The sequence below is a fragment of the Bombina bombina genome, unplaced genomic scaffold, assembly GCF_027579735.1.
Source record: "Bombina bombina isolate aBomBom1 unplaced genomic scaffold, aBomBom1.pri scaffold_925, whole genome shotgun sequence".
Classification (NCBI taxonomy): Eukaryota; Metazoa; Chordata; class Amphibia; order Anura; family Bombinatoridae; genus Bombina; species Bombina bombina.
The window spans coordinates 47,927-65,941 of NW_026510903.1; the positions used below are offsets into that span (position 1 = coordinate 47,927).

An 18,015-nucleotide genomic window follows, 5' to 3' on the forward strand; every position below is an offset into this window, starting at 1 on the left:
AGACTTCTTTCTCTTCCTTTCAAGGGGAAGATTTTATTTGGTCCAGGGCTGGACTCCATTATTTCTATGGTTACCAGAGGGAAGGGTGCCTTCCTACCGCATGATAAGAAGAATAGGCCTTAAGGAATGGCAATCGTCTAATTTTTGTTCAAACTTCGTACAAATCACAATGACAGCAATCCTCATCCAAGTCCGAGCAGCTCTAGAGTACTTGGAAGCCGGCTCAGTCCTGGAATAAGTCCAAACAGACTAAGAAGCCCGCAGAGAACAAATCGTCATGAAGGAGCAGCCCCGATCCGGGATCGGATCAAGTAGGGGGCAGACTCTCTCTTTTTTCAGACACTTGGTTCCAGGATGTACAGGACCCTTAGGTCCTGGAGGTTATATCTCAGGGATACCGGACAGGATTCAAATCTCATCCGCCCAGGGGCAGATTCCTTCTCCTCAGACTGTCACCAAGACCAGAGAAGAGGACTGCCTTTTTAGGTTGCTTACGGGATCTCTCCTCTCTAGGAGTAATTGTCCCAGTACCTACAGCAGAAAGAGGTTTGGGGTTCTATTCAAACCTTTTCGTGGTTCCTAAAAAGGAGGGAACTTTTTGTCCAATTCTGGACTTAAAGTGCCTAAACAAGTTCCTGAGTGTTCCCTCTTTCAAGATGTAGACAATACGGTCAATCCTTCCTCTGGTTCAGGAAGGTAAGTTTATGACCACCATAGACCTGAAGGATGCATACCTTCACGTTCCGATACATAGGGAGCATTTCCAGCTCCTAAGGTTTGCCTTTCTGGACCAGCACTTCCAGTTGAAAGCTCTTCCGTTTGGCCTAGCTGCTGCACCAAGGATATTTTCGAAGGTTCTGGGGGCTCTTCTAGCCGTTGTCAGAACAGGAGGTATTGCAGTAGCGCCTTACGTGGACAATATCTTGGTACAGGCACCATCTTTTTGTCTAGCGGAAGAACACTCAGAGTCTCAGTCTTCTTCAATCACATGGATGGAAAATAAACTTGGAAAAGAGTTCTCTTACCCCAAGTACCAGGGTGAATTTCCTAGGGACAATAATAGGCTCCATATCCATTAGAATACTTTCGTCCCAGGAGGTTGGCAGAGAAGTGTCAGAAGTTTTGATAGTCTCTTATGGAGAGTAGTACTCTTCGGAAATGGGACTGGAGTTTTAAGTAGTCCTGTCAGCCTCTCGGTGAGAGTCAGGATGAAAGTTAGAGTCTGGAGATGCAGGGAGAGTCTTTCTGCAAAACCATTCCGACTGATGTTAACAGATCCACCAGCAATCGGCGTTGACGAGTTTCGCTGCCTGCTTTCTTCTTTCAAGTTCATGTCAGAAGCGATGCTACTATCTGTCACACTTGAAGGGCCATGTTCCTGTTCCACGGCGTAGATTCCGGTAAGATCTTTTTATTTTACTTTCATCATACTAAGTTTATCCGAGAGGGGCTACAACCTTTTGGGGATAACTTTAACACAGGGTCTCAGTGAGGTGCCTTTGTATCTTGGAATCAAGGGTTAATATCTCCTGAGGGGGGTTATTGAACAGGGGGGTCTTTAATAATATTTGTTATTTTATTATGTCTGCTAATGTGTAGTGGCACTTATGTGTATGGCAAGTGACGCAGCCTTTACAGTCTGGCGCACTTTTCCATGGACCACACTGTACACCTTGTGACAGGGCGTGGTTACATTTTTGCTCTCCATTTCCACATTCCTGACTGTGTGGCGACGGAAAAATTTCTGGTTCACTGGTGTCTGGGTCCTAGGAGGTGGTGAGTGCCCCAGCCATTGTGGGTTTAAGATGCCATTGATATTTGTCTTATTGGTCCATTGTTTTCAGTATCCCAGTTATGGAGAATTCTTATTTTTTGGAAACAGATGTCTGATTCAGATTCTACTACTTGCGAAGAATATGAATTGGCCCGGGTAATACATGTGCATCAGTTATGTTCCGAATGCCGTTTTAGAGTGCTCCATTCCTCGTGATCGGGGATTCAGCGGTCCACTGAGTCATCCGCCTCTGGGGATTCTGTTTCTCGAGAAGCGCGTTCCCTACAACCATCCCTTACTATGCATGCAGGTGACCCAAATGCTGCTTATCCTTCTCTGGAAGGTGGCTTGTTTCCTCCGGAGGTTACGGCACGGTCCCGCATGGCCATATCCTTGGCGCTGGCTCATTTACAGCTCCCAGGAGTGTGTTTACGATATTGTCCATGTTCTGTTAACCAGGGCTCGTCAGGCCTGGGATCGCTTGGTCCAGTTCAGCCTTCTGGAGGAGTGACTACCCCTGAGGCTTCAGGGGGGCAACCTTCGGGGCCAGGGTCCTTATTTGCCCTGGCGGGGGTAAGTTTTTCTTTTCGTTATAGACTGGCGCGCCTTCGTGTTCTACTGAGGCACGTTTTGGCGCTGCTAGAGGATCCCACTCTTAATGGGTTGGTGGATTCTCAGTCTTCCTCTTCGAATGGCATGCACTATTAGACATAAGGGGATGAAGTGATCTTCTTATCGTCTTCTTTTGAGTATCCTTTTCCAGTTCTGAGGTTGGGAGTATCGAATCCCTGTTGGGCTGGTCCTGCAGGGGTGTCCGTTCTTCCTGGGCGATAACCTGCGGGTTGCACTATCTTTAATGTTAATCTGGTTAGGATGGATTTTATTTGATTTTAAAGCTCATGTTTGTTATTATATTTCATTTGGAAATTTCTTCTCTGGAATGGATATTCGCGATTTTGTGGTCGCTCTGTTTTTTTCTATGTAGGTTTTTTTAAGAGTGAGGACATGTTTTCGTCCTCTGTCTGTTTGTTTATCTCTCCCTTCTAGGGGGTGACTTGTGTGGCCTTTGACAGTCCTGGGTGCCCTTTGCTTCAGGCTGATCCTGACTGGGTACAGATCCTTCTGTCTTGAGGTCTATATCAGACACGTGGCACCTGTTGTGCCTGGCTTGTTCGGCTGGGGCACTGAGTGGTTCTCACCACTAATGGGTTGTTTTCCTTGTTTTTCATTTCAAGTTACAGCTAGCATCTAAGAGGACACAATGGTCCTTGGTTTGCTTAGAGGCATGGGGGATTGTATTCAGTCCTCATTGGCCTTTTTGATTTTAGTCAGCCGGGGCATGTTGAGATCCACTGCAACATTCCAGTTGGTTCCCGATCTCTGTGGGGACTAGTGTACCCTTCTCCCCGTAGGGGGTTGGAGGTTCGGTGGATTATATGTCCTTCATTCCTGATAGACTTGCCTTCCGAGGCTTCCTTGGGTTTGTCCTTTTAGGATTTATTTCCTGTTTATATTTCTCTTCCTTTGGGTCGAGGCTGTCTGGACTTTGTCCTGCCTTTCTTGACGGCTTTTGGCCGTTTAAGTTAGGAAGTTGAGGGCCTTGCGGCTCTTGCCACTTCCGGGAGTTAGTCGTTTCCACATTGGGGACAATAGACTGTGTTGTCTCCTTCTTTCCACTGATAGCTTTCCGCTTTGGTTCTTTCGCCAGGACTTGGGATGCTTTGCATTCTTCTCTCTTGGGTGTGGCCTACGGAAAAATAATCTAAGAGGATTATGGAGACTAGTCTGTTTCTGAACTATATTTTTGAGTGACTTTGTTCTCATAAATATTCCCTTAGTCTTTGACTTTGGGAGTGTTGTCCATTGTGCCTGGAGCTCTAGAGTGGCTGCGTGACTTGTCATTGCCTTGCTCCATTTTGGTAGGAAGTTGGTCTCCTACTAGGGGTGTTCTCTTCCCTTTTGGGCTTGGAATTTTATGAGTGAGTCCTGTACCCGGTTTCCGGGTTAGCCCAGATCACATTCCCTGTGATGTCTGCTCTGCTTCAGATGGGGTTTCTTGTGCTCCCCTGGGGGTATAGTTTATTTAAGAATGGCCTCGGGAACCGGTTCCAGGTTCTTGTTCTGATCCTTCTTTGGATGTCTGGAAACTTACGTTCCGGTGGACTGTTCAGGACAGGGTTCTTGTCTCGTATTCTTCTTGGAAGGTCTGGATATTTTATGATCCTGTTGGAATGGTTCATGACGACCCAGTGTATTCAGTGGTGGACTGTTTGCCCTTAAGGGCAGAATGTGTTTCCCTTTTTGGTGAGGGAGTTTTTCTCTGTTGCAATCAACAGTTGTGTCTGGATGATTCGTCATTCGGTCTTGGACTTTGATTCAGGCTACGGCCTCCTCATGTCATTGTGGGCATGGGTGCTGTTTTTGTCCGTTCCCTCCCCTTTGGGGGGGGGGGGTTGGACTACCTCAGTACCGGCTGGTTCTCAGAGGTGATTTTTTTTCCCTATCTCTGGAGGGTTGTTTTCCTGCCCTGCGTGCAGGAGGTTGGAGCAAGTAACTTTTATTGCTTTTATGCATGGGGGCAGCTTACTGCGGCTCTGTGGCTTGTTCTGTTCCGACTGTTGGAGATTTAAGTCTTCCTGTGGTCAATGACAGGGGTATTGTGCCAGGACTTCCTAAGGGGGTCCATTTGCGCTCTTTCTATACCAAGTCCTAGGGGGTTCTCCGTGGGAGTGCCCTTAATTTTCCATTTCCCAGGAGGCTTGGGGTTTGGGATCTCCTTGTTCCCCTTGTCTATCAGACATGCCTATAGCTGGGCTGGTCTGGTGCTCAGAGATCTGTTTGCTCTGCTAATTTAGTACTCGGGCTATGTGAGTTTTTGGTGAGTCTTCCTTAGAGGGCTCTGTTTATCTTCCATGTTCATATCTTGTGGGAAGGTTTGGCTGCATCTTGGGATGCAGATGTTCGCCTGTATGAGCTTGGAGCACGAGGCTTAGGGTTTTGGAATATTTAGATATTCTGAGCTGCTTTTCAGCGTTTTTTGGAGACCTTTGTCTTCAGGTGTCTCTAGGGTGTGGATACACTCTACTTAGGGAAGATTATCTTCTCTGTTCAGACTCCAGGATTATTGAACCCTTGGATGCTGTGCAGACTGGGGTTTGGGTCTGCCTCCGTCTGCTGGATGGTTTGGTTCTTGTTAGCTTGGCCCTGGTTTTCTGGGTTTTAGCTTTGTGTCCTTGGGGCTCGTTTGTGCCCCACTTTGTGATTCATTGGTGTCCTTTATGGATGTCTTATCCGAGTCCTTTTCTCCTTTTTGGCAGAATCTGTGTTGTAGCCCTTTCTCTAGTAAGGGGTGTGTTGTTGTGGGACCAAATAGAAAAGTATATATATATAGGGGGCGCCCTTGGATAACATCCAAACAGATAATATATGTCACACAGATTAGGTTATGATATATTTATAGGCAAACATGACAACCCATCAAATGTGAAACCATATAAAAATGTTATAATATAGTGTATTAAAACGCCATTATACCACAGTCCTAAGTAATGGTGATAGGTGTTAGTATACTCCTCAGGAACAGTATGTAGTTGTAGGTCCAGGCAGCTATCTGTAGAGGATCAGGTCACGATCCAGGTTCAGAAATCTGTAAATGACATAGGAAGACAGATGCGCCACATGGCCTAGTATTGTCTAACTATATGGAAATTCTTATGTGATATATTGCACTCACATTTGGTGAAGCACTTGTACAGTGCAGATGGAACAGGCTGGGATCAAACAGTCACCCAGCTGACTGGCCTCTAGTATAGGATCAGCAATCTCTAGATGAGGTGAAAGCAAAACAATGCCAATATGGCCTAGTATTGTATGGCTCGGTGAATAGTAGTAATAAAAGTGATATTTCACTCACGTGTGGTATAGCACCCCTCTTGGTGCAAATGTAGCAGGCTGGGATTATAACAGTCACCCAGCAGACTGGCCTTCGGTATATCAGGAGCTCCAAGGACTCAGATGGAAAATCCCCAAATTATTGTACATCAAAGGTTGTCAATATAAAAATAAAAGAATGTCAGCAAGTGGTAAGTAAAAACTTACTTTAATAAAAGTATAAAAACATGCAACGCATTTCTCAACCTCGAAATGTTGTTTCATCAGGCATAAAAACGTTTAACAAACACTTGCTATATAAACTATACTAAATAGATTTATGACATTTAAAAATACCACATTTAGGTACAAAATTACCCAGAAAAGTTTTCTTATTCAAATTAGTGACATTATTTGTGTTGCTTAAATATATTTTGTCCCTCACTATTTTACTGGGTACCAATTTATTTTTGATAGTAGGGGTTCTCCTAAAGACTACTCTAGATTTGCTGGATATCTGATTTTTCAGAAAGGGATCATCACATATGATGGACCAATGTATGGTAATAATTCTCTTTATTTCACGGTGATGGCTACTGAAGCCAGTTATAAACAAAGGGGTATTAGATACCTACACGTAAAGTATGTATGATGCCTATAAATTTATTTTGTATTTGCACAGCCGCATGGGTGGTATCTTTCTGGTTGAGGAGTGTCATCTACTTAGCTTATGAGACAGCGGGACGACAACCTCCTGAGAGGATAACGGCTCATTCCACTAGAGCAGTGGCTTCCTCCTGGGCTTTTAAGAACAAAGCCTCTATGGATCAAATTTGTAAAAGCCGGCTACCTGGTTTACAAGTTTGATGTGTTTGCTTCGGCTGAAGCAGCTTTTGGGAGAAAAGTTTTGCAAGCTGTGGTGCCCTCAGAATAGGGTCTGCCTCTTTTTTGTTCCCTCCCGTTATTCATTCAGTGTTCTCTGGAGTTTGGGTGTAGTTTTCCCAACAGTAAGGAATGAAGTCATGGACTCTCCCTGCCTTATGGAAGGAAAACATAATTTATGCTAACCAGATAAATTCCTTTCCTTCCTGGCAGGGAGAGTCCACGACCGGCCCGTATTTATTTTTGTTGGGCGGCTCCCTTTTTATATTATTTCACCTTTATACCCTCATGTTTCTCCTACTTTTCCTTGTTCGCTCGGCAGAATGACTGGGGGATAGAGGAAGTTTAAGGAATGAAGTTGTGTACTCTCCCTGCCAGGAAGGAACGGAATTTATCTGGTAAGCATTAATTATGTTTTTATGAAAGAAAACAAAATGTATACTTGCCTAATAAATTCTTTTCTTTTGGAGCGATGATGGTCCACAGGCCCCGCCCGTTTACATTTTTGGGCGACAGTTCTAATGACAAGTCTACAGACCCTTATCTTTCATAACTATATGTTTCCTATTCTCTACTCGGCTATATGTTAACCTCTATTGCACTCAAACGATCGCGTTTACTTTCAACTTGTAATAAGAGCGAAAAACCTGATGTGCACCATCATCTCCAAAAAAAACCTTACCGCTCGCGCGTAACTGTTGGCGCATCACTCGTAATCTGGTCCTTTGAGTTTAATGTTGCTTTAACCTTTTCCCCCTTACTATTAAAATATAATGATACTCCCCTCTTATCAGTAATGTATATTATACTATTTTATGAGATTGTGATGGGAGACTATCGCCTAGATCATGAGTTTGGAGTTAGCCTTAAAAAGCAGCGTTGAGCGGCCCCAACGCTGCTTTTTAACGCCCGCTGGTATTACGAGTCTGACAGGTACAGGTGTACCGCTCACTTTTCTTCCGTGACTCGAGGCTACCACAAATCCCCCGACGGTATTACGAGTCTTGGAAGAAGTGAGCGGTAGACCCTCTCCTGACCAGACTCCTACCGCATTTAAAAGTCAGTAGTTAAGAGTTTTATGGGCTAACGCCGGAACATAAAGCTCTTAACTAAAGTGCTAAAAAGTACACTAACACCCATAAACTACCTATTAACCCCTAAACCGAGGCCCCCCACATTGCAAACACTAAATTAAAAATATCTAACCCCTAATCTGCCGACCGGACATCGCTGCCACCTACATTATACCTATGAACCCCTAATCTGCTGCCCCTAACATCGCCGACACCTACATTATATTTATTAACCCCTAATCTGCCGCCCCCAACATTGCCGCCACCTACCTACAATTATTAACCCCTAATCTGCCAACCGGACATCGCCGCCACTTTAATAAATGTATTAACCCCTAAACCACCGCACTCCCGCCTCGCAAACACTAGTTACATTTTATTAACCACTAATCTGCCCACCCCAACGTCGCCGACACCTACCTACATTAATTAACCCCTAATCATCCGACCCCAACGTCGCCGCTACTATAATAAATTTATTAACCCCTAAACCTAAGTCTAACCCTAACCATAAACCCCCCTAATTTAAATATAATTTAAATTATACGAAATTAATTTAACATAATTAAATAAATTAATCCTATTTAAAACTAAATACTTACCGATAAAATAAACCATAAGATACCTACAATATAACTAATAGTTACATAGTAGCTAGTTTAGGATTTATATTTATTTTTCAGGCAACTTTGTATTTATTTTAACTAGGTAGAATAGTTATTAAATAGTTATTAACTATTTAATAACTACCTAGCTAAAATAAGTACAAAATTATCATTAAACTAATTACCTAAACTACCTACAATTAATTACAATTAAATTAAATAAACTAAATTACGGAAAACCCCCCACTAAATTACAGAAAATAAAAAAGAATTACAAGAATTTTAAACTAATTACACCTAATCTAATCCCCCTAATAAAATAAAAAAGCCCCCCAAAATAATAAAATTTCCCTACCCTATACTAAATTAAAAATATCCCTTAAAAGGGCCTTTTGCGGGGCATTGCCCCAAATTAATAAGCTCTTTTACCTGTAAAATAAAAATACAATACCCCCCCAACATTACAACCCACCACCCACACACCCCTACTCTAAAACCCACCCAATCCCCCCTTAAAAAAACCTAACACTAACCCCATGAAGATCACCCTACCTTGAGCTGTCTTCACCCAGCCGGGCACAAGTGGTCCTCCAGAGGGTCCGAAGTCTTCATCCAATCGGGGCAGAATAGGACGGCAGAAGGCTTCATCCAGCCTGCATCTTCTATCTTCATCCTTCCGGAGCGGAGCGGGTCCATCTTCAAGCCAGCCGACGTGGAGCATCCTCTTCAAACGAAGTCCTAACGAAGAATGAAGGTTCCTTTAAATGACGTCATCCAAGATGGCGTCCCTTGAATTCCGATTGGCTGATAGAATCCTATCTGCCACTCGGAATTAAGGTAGGGAAAATCCTATTGGCTGATGTAATCAGCCAATCGTATTGAAGTTCAATCCGATTGGCTGATCCAATCAGCCAATAGGATTGACCTTGCATTCTATTGGCTTTTCCAATCAGCCAAAAGAATGCAAGGTCAATCCTATTGGCTTATAGCATCAGCCAATAGGATTTTTCCTACCTTAATTCCGATTGGCTGATAGGATGCTATAAGCCAATCGGAATTCAAGGGACGCCATCTTGGATGACATCATTTAAAGGAACCTTCATTCTTCGTTAGGACTTCGTTTGAAGAGGATGCTCCGCGTCGGCTGGAATGAAGATGGACCCGCTCCGCTCCGGAAGGATGAAGATAGAAGATGCAGCCTGGATGAAGCCTTCTGCCGTCTGGAGGACCTCTTCTGCCCCGATCGGATGAAGACTTCGGACCCTCTGGAGGACAACTTGTGCCCGACTGGGTGAAGACGGCTCAAGGTAGGGTGATCTTCAGGGGGTTAGTGTTAGGTTTTTTTAAGAGGGGATTGGGTGGGTTTTAGAGTAGGGGTGTGTGGGTGGTGGGTTGTAATGTTGGGGGGGTATTGTATTTTTATTTTACAGGTAAAAGAGCTGATTACTTTGGGGCAATGCCCCGCAAAAGGCCCTTTTAAGGGCTATTTGTAATTTAGTATAGGGTAGGGAAATTTTATTGTTTTGGGGGGCTTTTTTATTTTATTAGGGTGATTAGGTGTAATTAGTTTAAAATTCTTGTAATTCTTTTTTTATTTTCTGTAATTTAGTGGGGGGTTTTTCCCGTAATTTAGTTTATTTAATTGTAATTAATTGTTGGTAGTTTAGGTAATTAGTTTAATGATAGTGTCGTGTTAGGTGTAATTGTAACTTAGGTTAGGGTTTATTTTACAGGTAATTTTGTACTTATTTTAGCTAGGTAGTTATTAAATAGTTAATAACTATTTAATAACTATTCTACCTAGTTAAAATAAATACAAAGTTGCCTGTAAAATAAATATAAATCCTAAGTTAGCTACAATGTAACTATTAGTTAATTAAATTAAATTATATTTAAGCTAGGGTGGGTTAGGGTTAGGGTTAGACTTAGGTTTAGGGGTTAATAACTTTATTATAGTGGCGGCAACGTTGTCAATGGCAGATTAGGGGTTAATAAATATAATGTAGGTGTCGGCGATGTTGGGGGCGGCAGATTAGTTGTTAATAGTATAATGCAGGTGGCGACGATGTTGGGGGCGGCAGATTAGGGATTAATAAGTGTAATATTAGGGGTGTTTAGACTCGGGTTCATGTTAGGGTGTTAGGTGTAGACATAACTTTTATTTCCCCATAGGAAACAATGGGGGCTGCGTTAGGAGCTGAACGCTGCTTTTTTGCAGGTGTTAGATTTTTTTTAACCCAGCTCAGCCCCATTGTTTCCTATGGGGAAATCGTGCACAAGCACGTTTTGACAGCTTACCGCTACTGTAAGCAACGCTGGTATCGAGGTGAGATGTGGAGCTAAATTTAGCTCAACGCTCACTTTTCCGAGGCTAACGCCGGCTTAAAGAACACTCGTAATACCAGCGTTGGCTTAAGGGAGCGGTAAGAAAAAAAAGAGTGTTAGCCCGGTAAGCCTTACCGAAAAAAACTTGTGATCTAGCCGTATGTATCTCTGATGCTAGGCTAGTTCACTTTGTACTATAATGTTGCTGCCTTGACAAAATTGGATTGTTCTAAAAATGTAGGAAGTTAAAGAAATGATGGTTTTAATACAGTTGAAACCCCAGTGTGTAAGACAAAATAAGCCTTTTCATTTTAGAATGTACTGTTACCACTTAGATCACATTAAAGTATTGTTCCTTTCCTATTTTTATTCTGTATGAAGAAGTACTACACCTGGGGGAGCAGAAAAGTTAGAAGCAAAATGTTGTTTGTCTGGATTCGCAGTTAGTTGATATTTATTTTTTACAGACAAGTCTCAGGGAATTTACCCAGCAGATGATGGAAATATTGCTGTATAAAAGTGAAAGATTTTCTTCCTAAATGGAAAGAGTACACAGCTGCATTCATTACTTCTGGGAAATAAGAACCTGGCCACCAGGAGGAGGCAAAGACACCCCAACCAAAGGCTTAAATACTCCTCCCACTTCCCTCATTCCCCAGTCATTCTTTGCCTTTTGTCCCAGGAGGTTGGCAGAGAAGTGTCAGAAGTTTTTGTCTCTTATGGAGAGTAGTACTCTTCTACATGGGACGGGAGCTTTAAGTAATCCTATCAGTCTCTCAGTGAGGTCCTGGATGAAAGTTAGAGTCCGGAGATGCAGGGAGAGTCTTTCTGCAAAACCATCCCGACTCATATTAACAGCTCCACTAGCAATCGGCGCCTGCTTTCTTTTCTCAAGTCTATGGCGGAGGCGCTGTTACTATTCATCACACTTGATCTGCTTATGTGTAGTGTTAACTGGGCTCTTGGCTAGAACATAAAGGCCTTTGGTAGTGACGCAACCTTATGGTTGGGTCGTTCTGGTCTTCCATTTCCCCATTTCTGACCGTGTGGCGACTGAAAAATTAGTCTGCTAGTGTCTGGTTCTAGTAGGTGGTGAGTGCCCCAGCCATTGTGGGTGTCAGGTGCCGTTTAAGTTTTTTTTCTTTAATCCATATTATTTAATTCTCTATCTAGTTATGGAGGATTCTGATGCTGAGTCTATTCAAATTTCAGATTCAGATTCTTCGACTTGTGAAGAATGCGAATTGGCCCCGTTGACACAAGTCACTCAGTTATGTTTGATATGCCGTATTAGAGCGCCCTGTTCTTCAGGACATTACTACATGTTCTGGTACTTGAGTTGTACTGTCACTTTGGTAACCTACGTGTAAATGATGTCACGGTTATATTAAAAAAATAAAGGAAAAGTAAAGTCACAAACTTGCATGGTTTAGATAGGATAGAGCATGCAGTTTTAAACAACTTTTCATTTAAGCAAAATTATACACTAACGCTGTGTAGCAATGTGCATAGTATAATTTAAAGGATATAGTCCAATCTTTCAATCTATGTGAATATCCAAATGACCTCAAAAGATAAGGACTCCTTGAAAAAGCCAAAGGAACTATTGGTAAAACGTACATCGGACATACTTTTAACCAGATTATATCAGAAACGGGGACATTGCACTACCTAATGTTAGTTCCAAGATCAGGTGTGAATGCTGAGTTGTGTCTGATTTCTTTCCTTACCGTAGAACTGCAGATTGTTTATTCTTGTCTTGTATATCCTCTATGCCAAGTCGGTTTGTTTTTTTAATGTTTTAAATCTTCAACTTGCAAGTCTCGGCTGCAGTTCATTCTCGATGAGATTTGATGAAATGCACACCTCAGTGATTAAAGGGACACTGAATCCAAATTTTTTTCTTTCGTGATTCACATAGAGCATGCAATTTTAAGCAACTTTCTAATTTACTCCTATTATCAAATTCTCTTAATTCTATTGGTATCTTTATTTGAAAAGCAAGAATGTAAGTTTAGATGCCGGCCCATTTTTGGTGAACAACTTGGGTTGTTCTTGCTGATTGGTGGATAAATTTACCCACCAATAAACAAGTGCTGTCCATGGCTCCTTAGCTTAGATGCCTTCTTTTTCAAATAAAGATATCAAGAGAATGAAAGAAAAATGATAATAGGAGTAAATTAGACAGTTGCTTTAAATTGCAAGCTCTTTCTGAATCATGAAAAATGTGGGTTCAGTGTCCCTTTAACTAAGTTCCTGTCTGCTGCACCCGTTATATATACTAAACAGAACTTCACTATTGCAATTTTTCTCCCTTTCCTTTTGAGGTCACTTGGATCTTAGATTGAAACATTGGATTATAGCCTTTAAATGATAAAATACACATTGTTACACGGTTAGTGTATCATTTTGCTTTTGTAACTTTTTATTATTTTCATGCGCACTCATTTTACTTCTATTTTTAAATTAGCTTTGTCCTTTGTTGAAGAGTAAACCTTGGTAGTTCGGCAGCAGCAATGCACTACTGGGAGCTTGCATCCCTATGCTTTTTTGTAATTGGCTCTCCAAATGGTTTCCCAGTAGGGCATTGCTGCCGCTGAGCTTACTTTTCAATTAAAGGGACAGTCTAGTCCAAAACAAACTTTCATTATTCAGATAGAGAATGTAATTTTAAAGAATTTTCCAATTTACTTCTATCACCAATTTTGCTTTGTTCTTTTGGTATTTTTAGTTGAAAGCTAAATCTAGGAGGTTCATATGCTAATTTCTAAGCCCTTGATGGCCGCCTCTTAGCTCAGGGCATTTTTACAGTTTTTCACCACTAGAGGGTGTTAGTTCATGTGTTTCATATAGATAACACTGTGCTCACGCACGTGGAGTTCCTAAGAGCCCGCACTGATTGGTTAAAATGCAAGTCTGTCAAAAGAACTGAAATAAGGGGCAGTTTGCAGAGGCTTAGATACAAGATAATCACAGAGGTAAAAAGTGTATTAATATAAATGTGTTGGTTATGCAAAACTGGGGAATGGGTAATAAAGGGATTATTTATCTTTTAAAACAATAAATATTCTGGTGTAGACTGTCCCTTTTAAGGATACCAAGAGAATGAAGCAAATTTAATAACGGAAGTAAAATTGAAAGTTGTTTTAAATTGTATGTTCTTTTTAAAACATGAACATTTACTTTTGGCTACTGTCCCTTTAACCCCTTAATGACCATGACATACCCTGTACATCGCTGGTCGTAACTTTTTTTTTCTTTTTGGCCCATAATAATCCAGCAGCAAGACCACGCTATTATGATCTCCCTCCCTTTTGCATGCCGGCTAAAATAGTCTCGCTTTCAAAAATGTAAGCCCCATTAAAAGACCAGCGATGTACAGGGTACGTCGCTGGTCGTTCAGAGGTTAATAAAACAACATACTTTTTTGATAGATTGTTTTTTGCAACTTTATTCAGCTTTAATGTACAAAAGATTTGCCATGAAATATTTGCAGATTTTCCATTTATATTAATGAACACCTTATGATATAGATATATTGAAGGTCCTGTACCCAATTTATATGATTCATATTCCTCAAATGATATAGTATGCTGAAGCTCTGTTCCTGGATTTTATGTTTGTATTCATTATTTATAGTCTAACCCCTCTGTGACCCGTTCTTTGTATGTATTGCTTTGCATGTAGATGGCAGCACAGAAGCTAAAGCCTGTTGGCCGCATTAAGTTCTACATATCCAGCCGCACAGACTCCGGTGTCCATGCAATCTGCAACTCTGCGCATGTGGACATTGAGAGGGCAGCAGGGAAGACCCCATTTTCTGAGACCGTTCTGGAGCAAGCGTTGAATCATCACCTGATACCTGAACCCATCCGGTGAGCAGAATATTAAACAGAATATGTTGGGGCTTTATACATGAATGGTTATAAATAACACTTTGGCCTCTATGAGTTCTTCCAGGAAAGTAAATGTAAATGAATTAAAGGGATAGAAAGGTAAAATATGAAGTGCATTTCATTTTAAACAGAATCATTTTTGTAATATACTTCTACTGGCATAAAAAGCTTCTAGTAAAACTTATTACTGGTGGCATACACACATATGCTGTGAGGGCCCGTGCACCAGTAATCGGATACCACACTTTTACAGAGAGTCAGCAGTGGCTTATATGACACAAATTAAGTCTTCACTGGCACAATAAACACCACTGCCAGCTCTGTGAGCAGGAATAATGTTGCAGTGGGGCAGTGTAATATTTTCTAATATTATATCATTTTCAGCTATCCAAAGCACAAATTAATTACATAATTAAGAACACATGCCATGTCTGACATGCTGTGTTATTTTGCATGGCACATAACAGTGGCTGCCAAACGTAGTGTTGCTGACCTCCCCTGTACTGACAAGGAACTGTAATCTGAGTGCTGCTGTACTCAGGCAGTGTAAGCAAGTTGCTGTAGACCTAGGGTTTCAATCGGAGTACTAATGTGGGGGTGACAGAGAGATTGCAAGGACCTGGGGTCCAATCTGATGTCCAATATAGGGTGCAGGACCCTTGCATACCTTGCCTGAGTGCAGCAGCGCTGTAAGAGGAAGATAGCTGACTCCTTAAGTGAAATTGCTACTGTCACATGTCCTCTGTGCTGTGAGACTGATATTGGCATAGGGCTAGCAGATGGGGACTAAATGTCAGGTGTTTATTCAGAGTGCTGATATTGTGGCCACCCTTGCCTGCAAGAAGCAGCACTGCAAGCAGAGCTCAGTCTCCTTGCTGGTTATGTGACATTGGAGGGAGCTTCAGGGCTCAGGAGTCCAATTTAAAGGGACAATCTACACCAGAATGTTTATTGTTTAAAAAGATAAATAATCCCTTTATTACCCATTCCCCAGTTTTGCATAACCAACACAGTTATATTAATACACTTTTTCTTGTAAGATGTATCGAGTCCACAGATTCATCCTTACTTGTGGGATATTCTCCTTCCCTACAGGAAGTGGCAAAGAGAGCACCCACAGCAGAGCTGTCTATATAGCTCCTCCCTTAGCTCCATCCCCCAGTCATTCTCTTTGCCTATTCTAAGTACTAGGAAGGGCAGAGCGAGTGTGGTGACAAAAATGTTAGTTTTTTATTTCTCAAGCAAAAGTTTGTTATTTTAAATGGTACCGGTGTGTACTATTTACTCTCTGGCAGAAAAGGGATGAAGATTTCTGCAAAGAGGATGATGATCTTAGCACTTTGTATCTAAGATCCACTGCTGTTCTTACAAGGGCTGAAGAGTACAGGAAAACTTCAGTTGGGGGAACGGTTTGCATGCTAAGCTGCATATGAGGTATGTTCAGTCTATATTTTTCTAGACAGACTGTGTTAATTCTAGAAAAGGCTGGCAATATTCCCATGAGGGAAGGGTAAGCTGTATTCAGACACTTGGATAGGAATTTCAGCTTGCATGAAGGGCTCATTAGTTACTGGTGACACTGTTAGGAAAAAATGTTTTTGTTTATTCAGTAAATGATGCAAATATAACGTTTTTTTGAAGGGACTAAAGGGGTCATTGTGGCTTGTTTTTGGTTTTTTTAACCCACATGGTTAATTAAGAGACACTCTGGTGTTTTTCTGATAGGCCTCAAAACATCGAGTGAGGTGGGAGGGACCTATTTTCGCGCCTCAGTTGCACAGTTTCTTTTCTTCAGAGACATCTAACTGCTTCTCCAGAGGTTCCTGCTGTGTTTGAGGGCTGTAAAAAACAAATCGTTCTGAAGGGCAGGTAGGAACCACAGCAGAGCTGTGGCAAGGTGCTGAAAGTCCTTTTTACCGGTTTTGACGTTTTTTCAATCCGGTTTTGCCATTAAGGGGTTAATTGTTTATTTGCATAGCTGTGCAAAGTTACTAAGGCTTTATGATGCTACTGTAAAAATTTCGTTAAGTTTACTGCTTTTTACACTGTTTTGCAGAATTTGTGCAGCTTTTTTTCTCTTAAAGGCACAGTACCGTTTTAATTCTAAGTGTTATTTACTTTGATTACAGTGTTTTCCAAGCTTGCTTGTTACATTACTAGCCTGTTTAACATGTCTGACACCAAGGAAAATCATTGTTCAATATGTTTGGAAGCCATTGTGGAACCCCCTCTTAGAATGTGTCCCAATTGTACTGATATGTCTATAAACTATAAAGAACATATATTAGCACTTAAAAATAGAGCAATAGATGATTCTCAGTCAGAAGTAAATGAGGGTTCGCCATCTAGCTCTCCCCAAGTGTCACAACCAGTAACGCCCGCACAAGTGATGCCAAGTACCTCTAGTGCGTCAAATTCTTTTACTTTACAAGACATGGCCGCAGTTATGAATACAACCCTCACAGAGGTTTTATCTAAACTGCCTGGTTTACAAGGAAAGCGGGACAGCTCTGGGTTTATGAAAAATGCTGAGCCGTCTGACGCTTTAGTAGCCGTATCTGATATGCCCTCACAATGCTCTTAAGTAGGGGTGAGGGATTTGTTATCTGAGGGAGAAATTTCTGATTCAGGAAAGACGCTTCCTCAGACAGATTCTGATATGACGGCCTTTAAATTTAAGCTTGAACACCTCTGCTTATTGCTCAGGGAGGTATTAGCGACTCTAGATGATTGTGACCCTATAGTGGTCCCAGAGAAATTGTGTAAAATGGATAAATACTTAGAGGTTCCTGTTTACACTGATGTTTTTCCAGTCCCTAAGAGGATTGTGAATATTATTACTAAGGAGTGGGATAGACCAGGTATTCCGTTCACTCCCCCTCCTGTTTTTAAGAAAATGTTTCCCATATCTGACACCATGCGGGACTCGTGGCAGACAGTTCCTAAGGTGGAGGGAGCTATTTCTACTCTGTCTAAGCATACAACTATACCTATCGAAGACAGTTGTGCTTTCAAAGATCCTATGGATAAAAAATTAGAGGGTCTCCTGAAGAAATTTTTTGTTCATCAGGGTTTTTTTCTCCAACCTATTGCGTGCATTGTTCCTGTAACTACTGCAGCTGCTTTCTGGTTTGAGGCTCTAGAAGAGGCTCTTCAGATGGAGATTCCATTAGAGGAGATTATGGACAGAATTAAGGCCCTTAAGTTGGCTAATTCTTTTATTACAGATGCCGCATTTCAACTGGCTAAATTAGCGGCAAAGAATTCAGGTTTTGCCATTTTAGCACGCAGGGCGTTATGGCTTAAGTCCTGGTCTGCTGATGTGTCATCTAAATCTAAACTTTTGAACATCCCTTTCAAAGGAAAGACCCTATTCGGGCCTGAACTTAAAGAGATTATTTCAGACATCACTGGAGGGAAAGGTCATGCCCTCCCTCAGGATAGATCAAATAAGATGAGGACCAAACAAAATAATTTTCGTTCCTTTCGGAACTTTAAGAGTGGTCCAGCTTCAGCTTCCTCTGCTGCAAAGCAAGAGGGGAATTTTGCCCAATCCAAGTCAGTCTGGAGACCTAACCAGGCTTGGAACA

At 41.7% G+C, this 18,015-nt stretch overlaps 1 protein-coding gene across 1 annotated transcript in view; it reads left to right on the top strand.

Annotated features, from left to right (window-relative positions):
* Window positions 1-2,074: 2,074 nt before the first annotated feature.
* LOC128643519 (tRNA pseudouridine synthase-like 1) overlaps window positions 2,075-18,015 on the top strand; it is a gene marked incomplete at its 3' end in the record, with an annotated part of 82,313 nt that continues 66,372 nt past the window's right edge. The window contains exons 1-4 of the mRNA XM_053696363.1: window positions 2,075-2,347; window positions 2,822-2,884; window positions 3,613-3,693; window positions 14,217-14,404. Of these exons, the coding sequence (XP_053552338.1) occupies window positions 2,075-2,347; window positions 2,822-2,884; window positions 3,613-3,693; window positions 14,217-14,404 (605 nt within the window). The remainder of the gene's footprint in view (window positions 2,348-2,821; window positions 2,885-3,612; window positions 3,694-14,216; window positions 14,405-18,015) is intronic.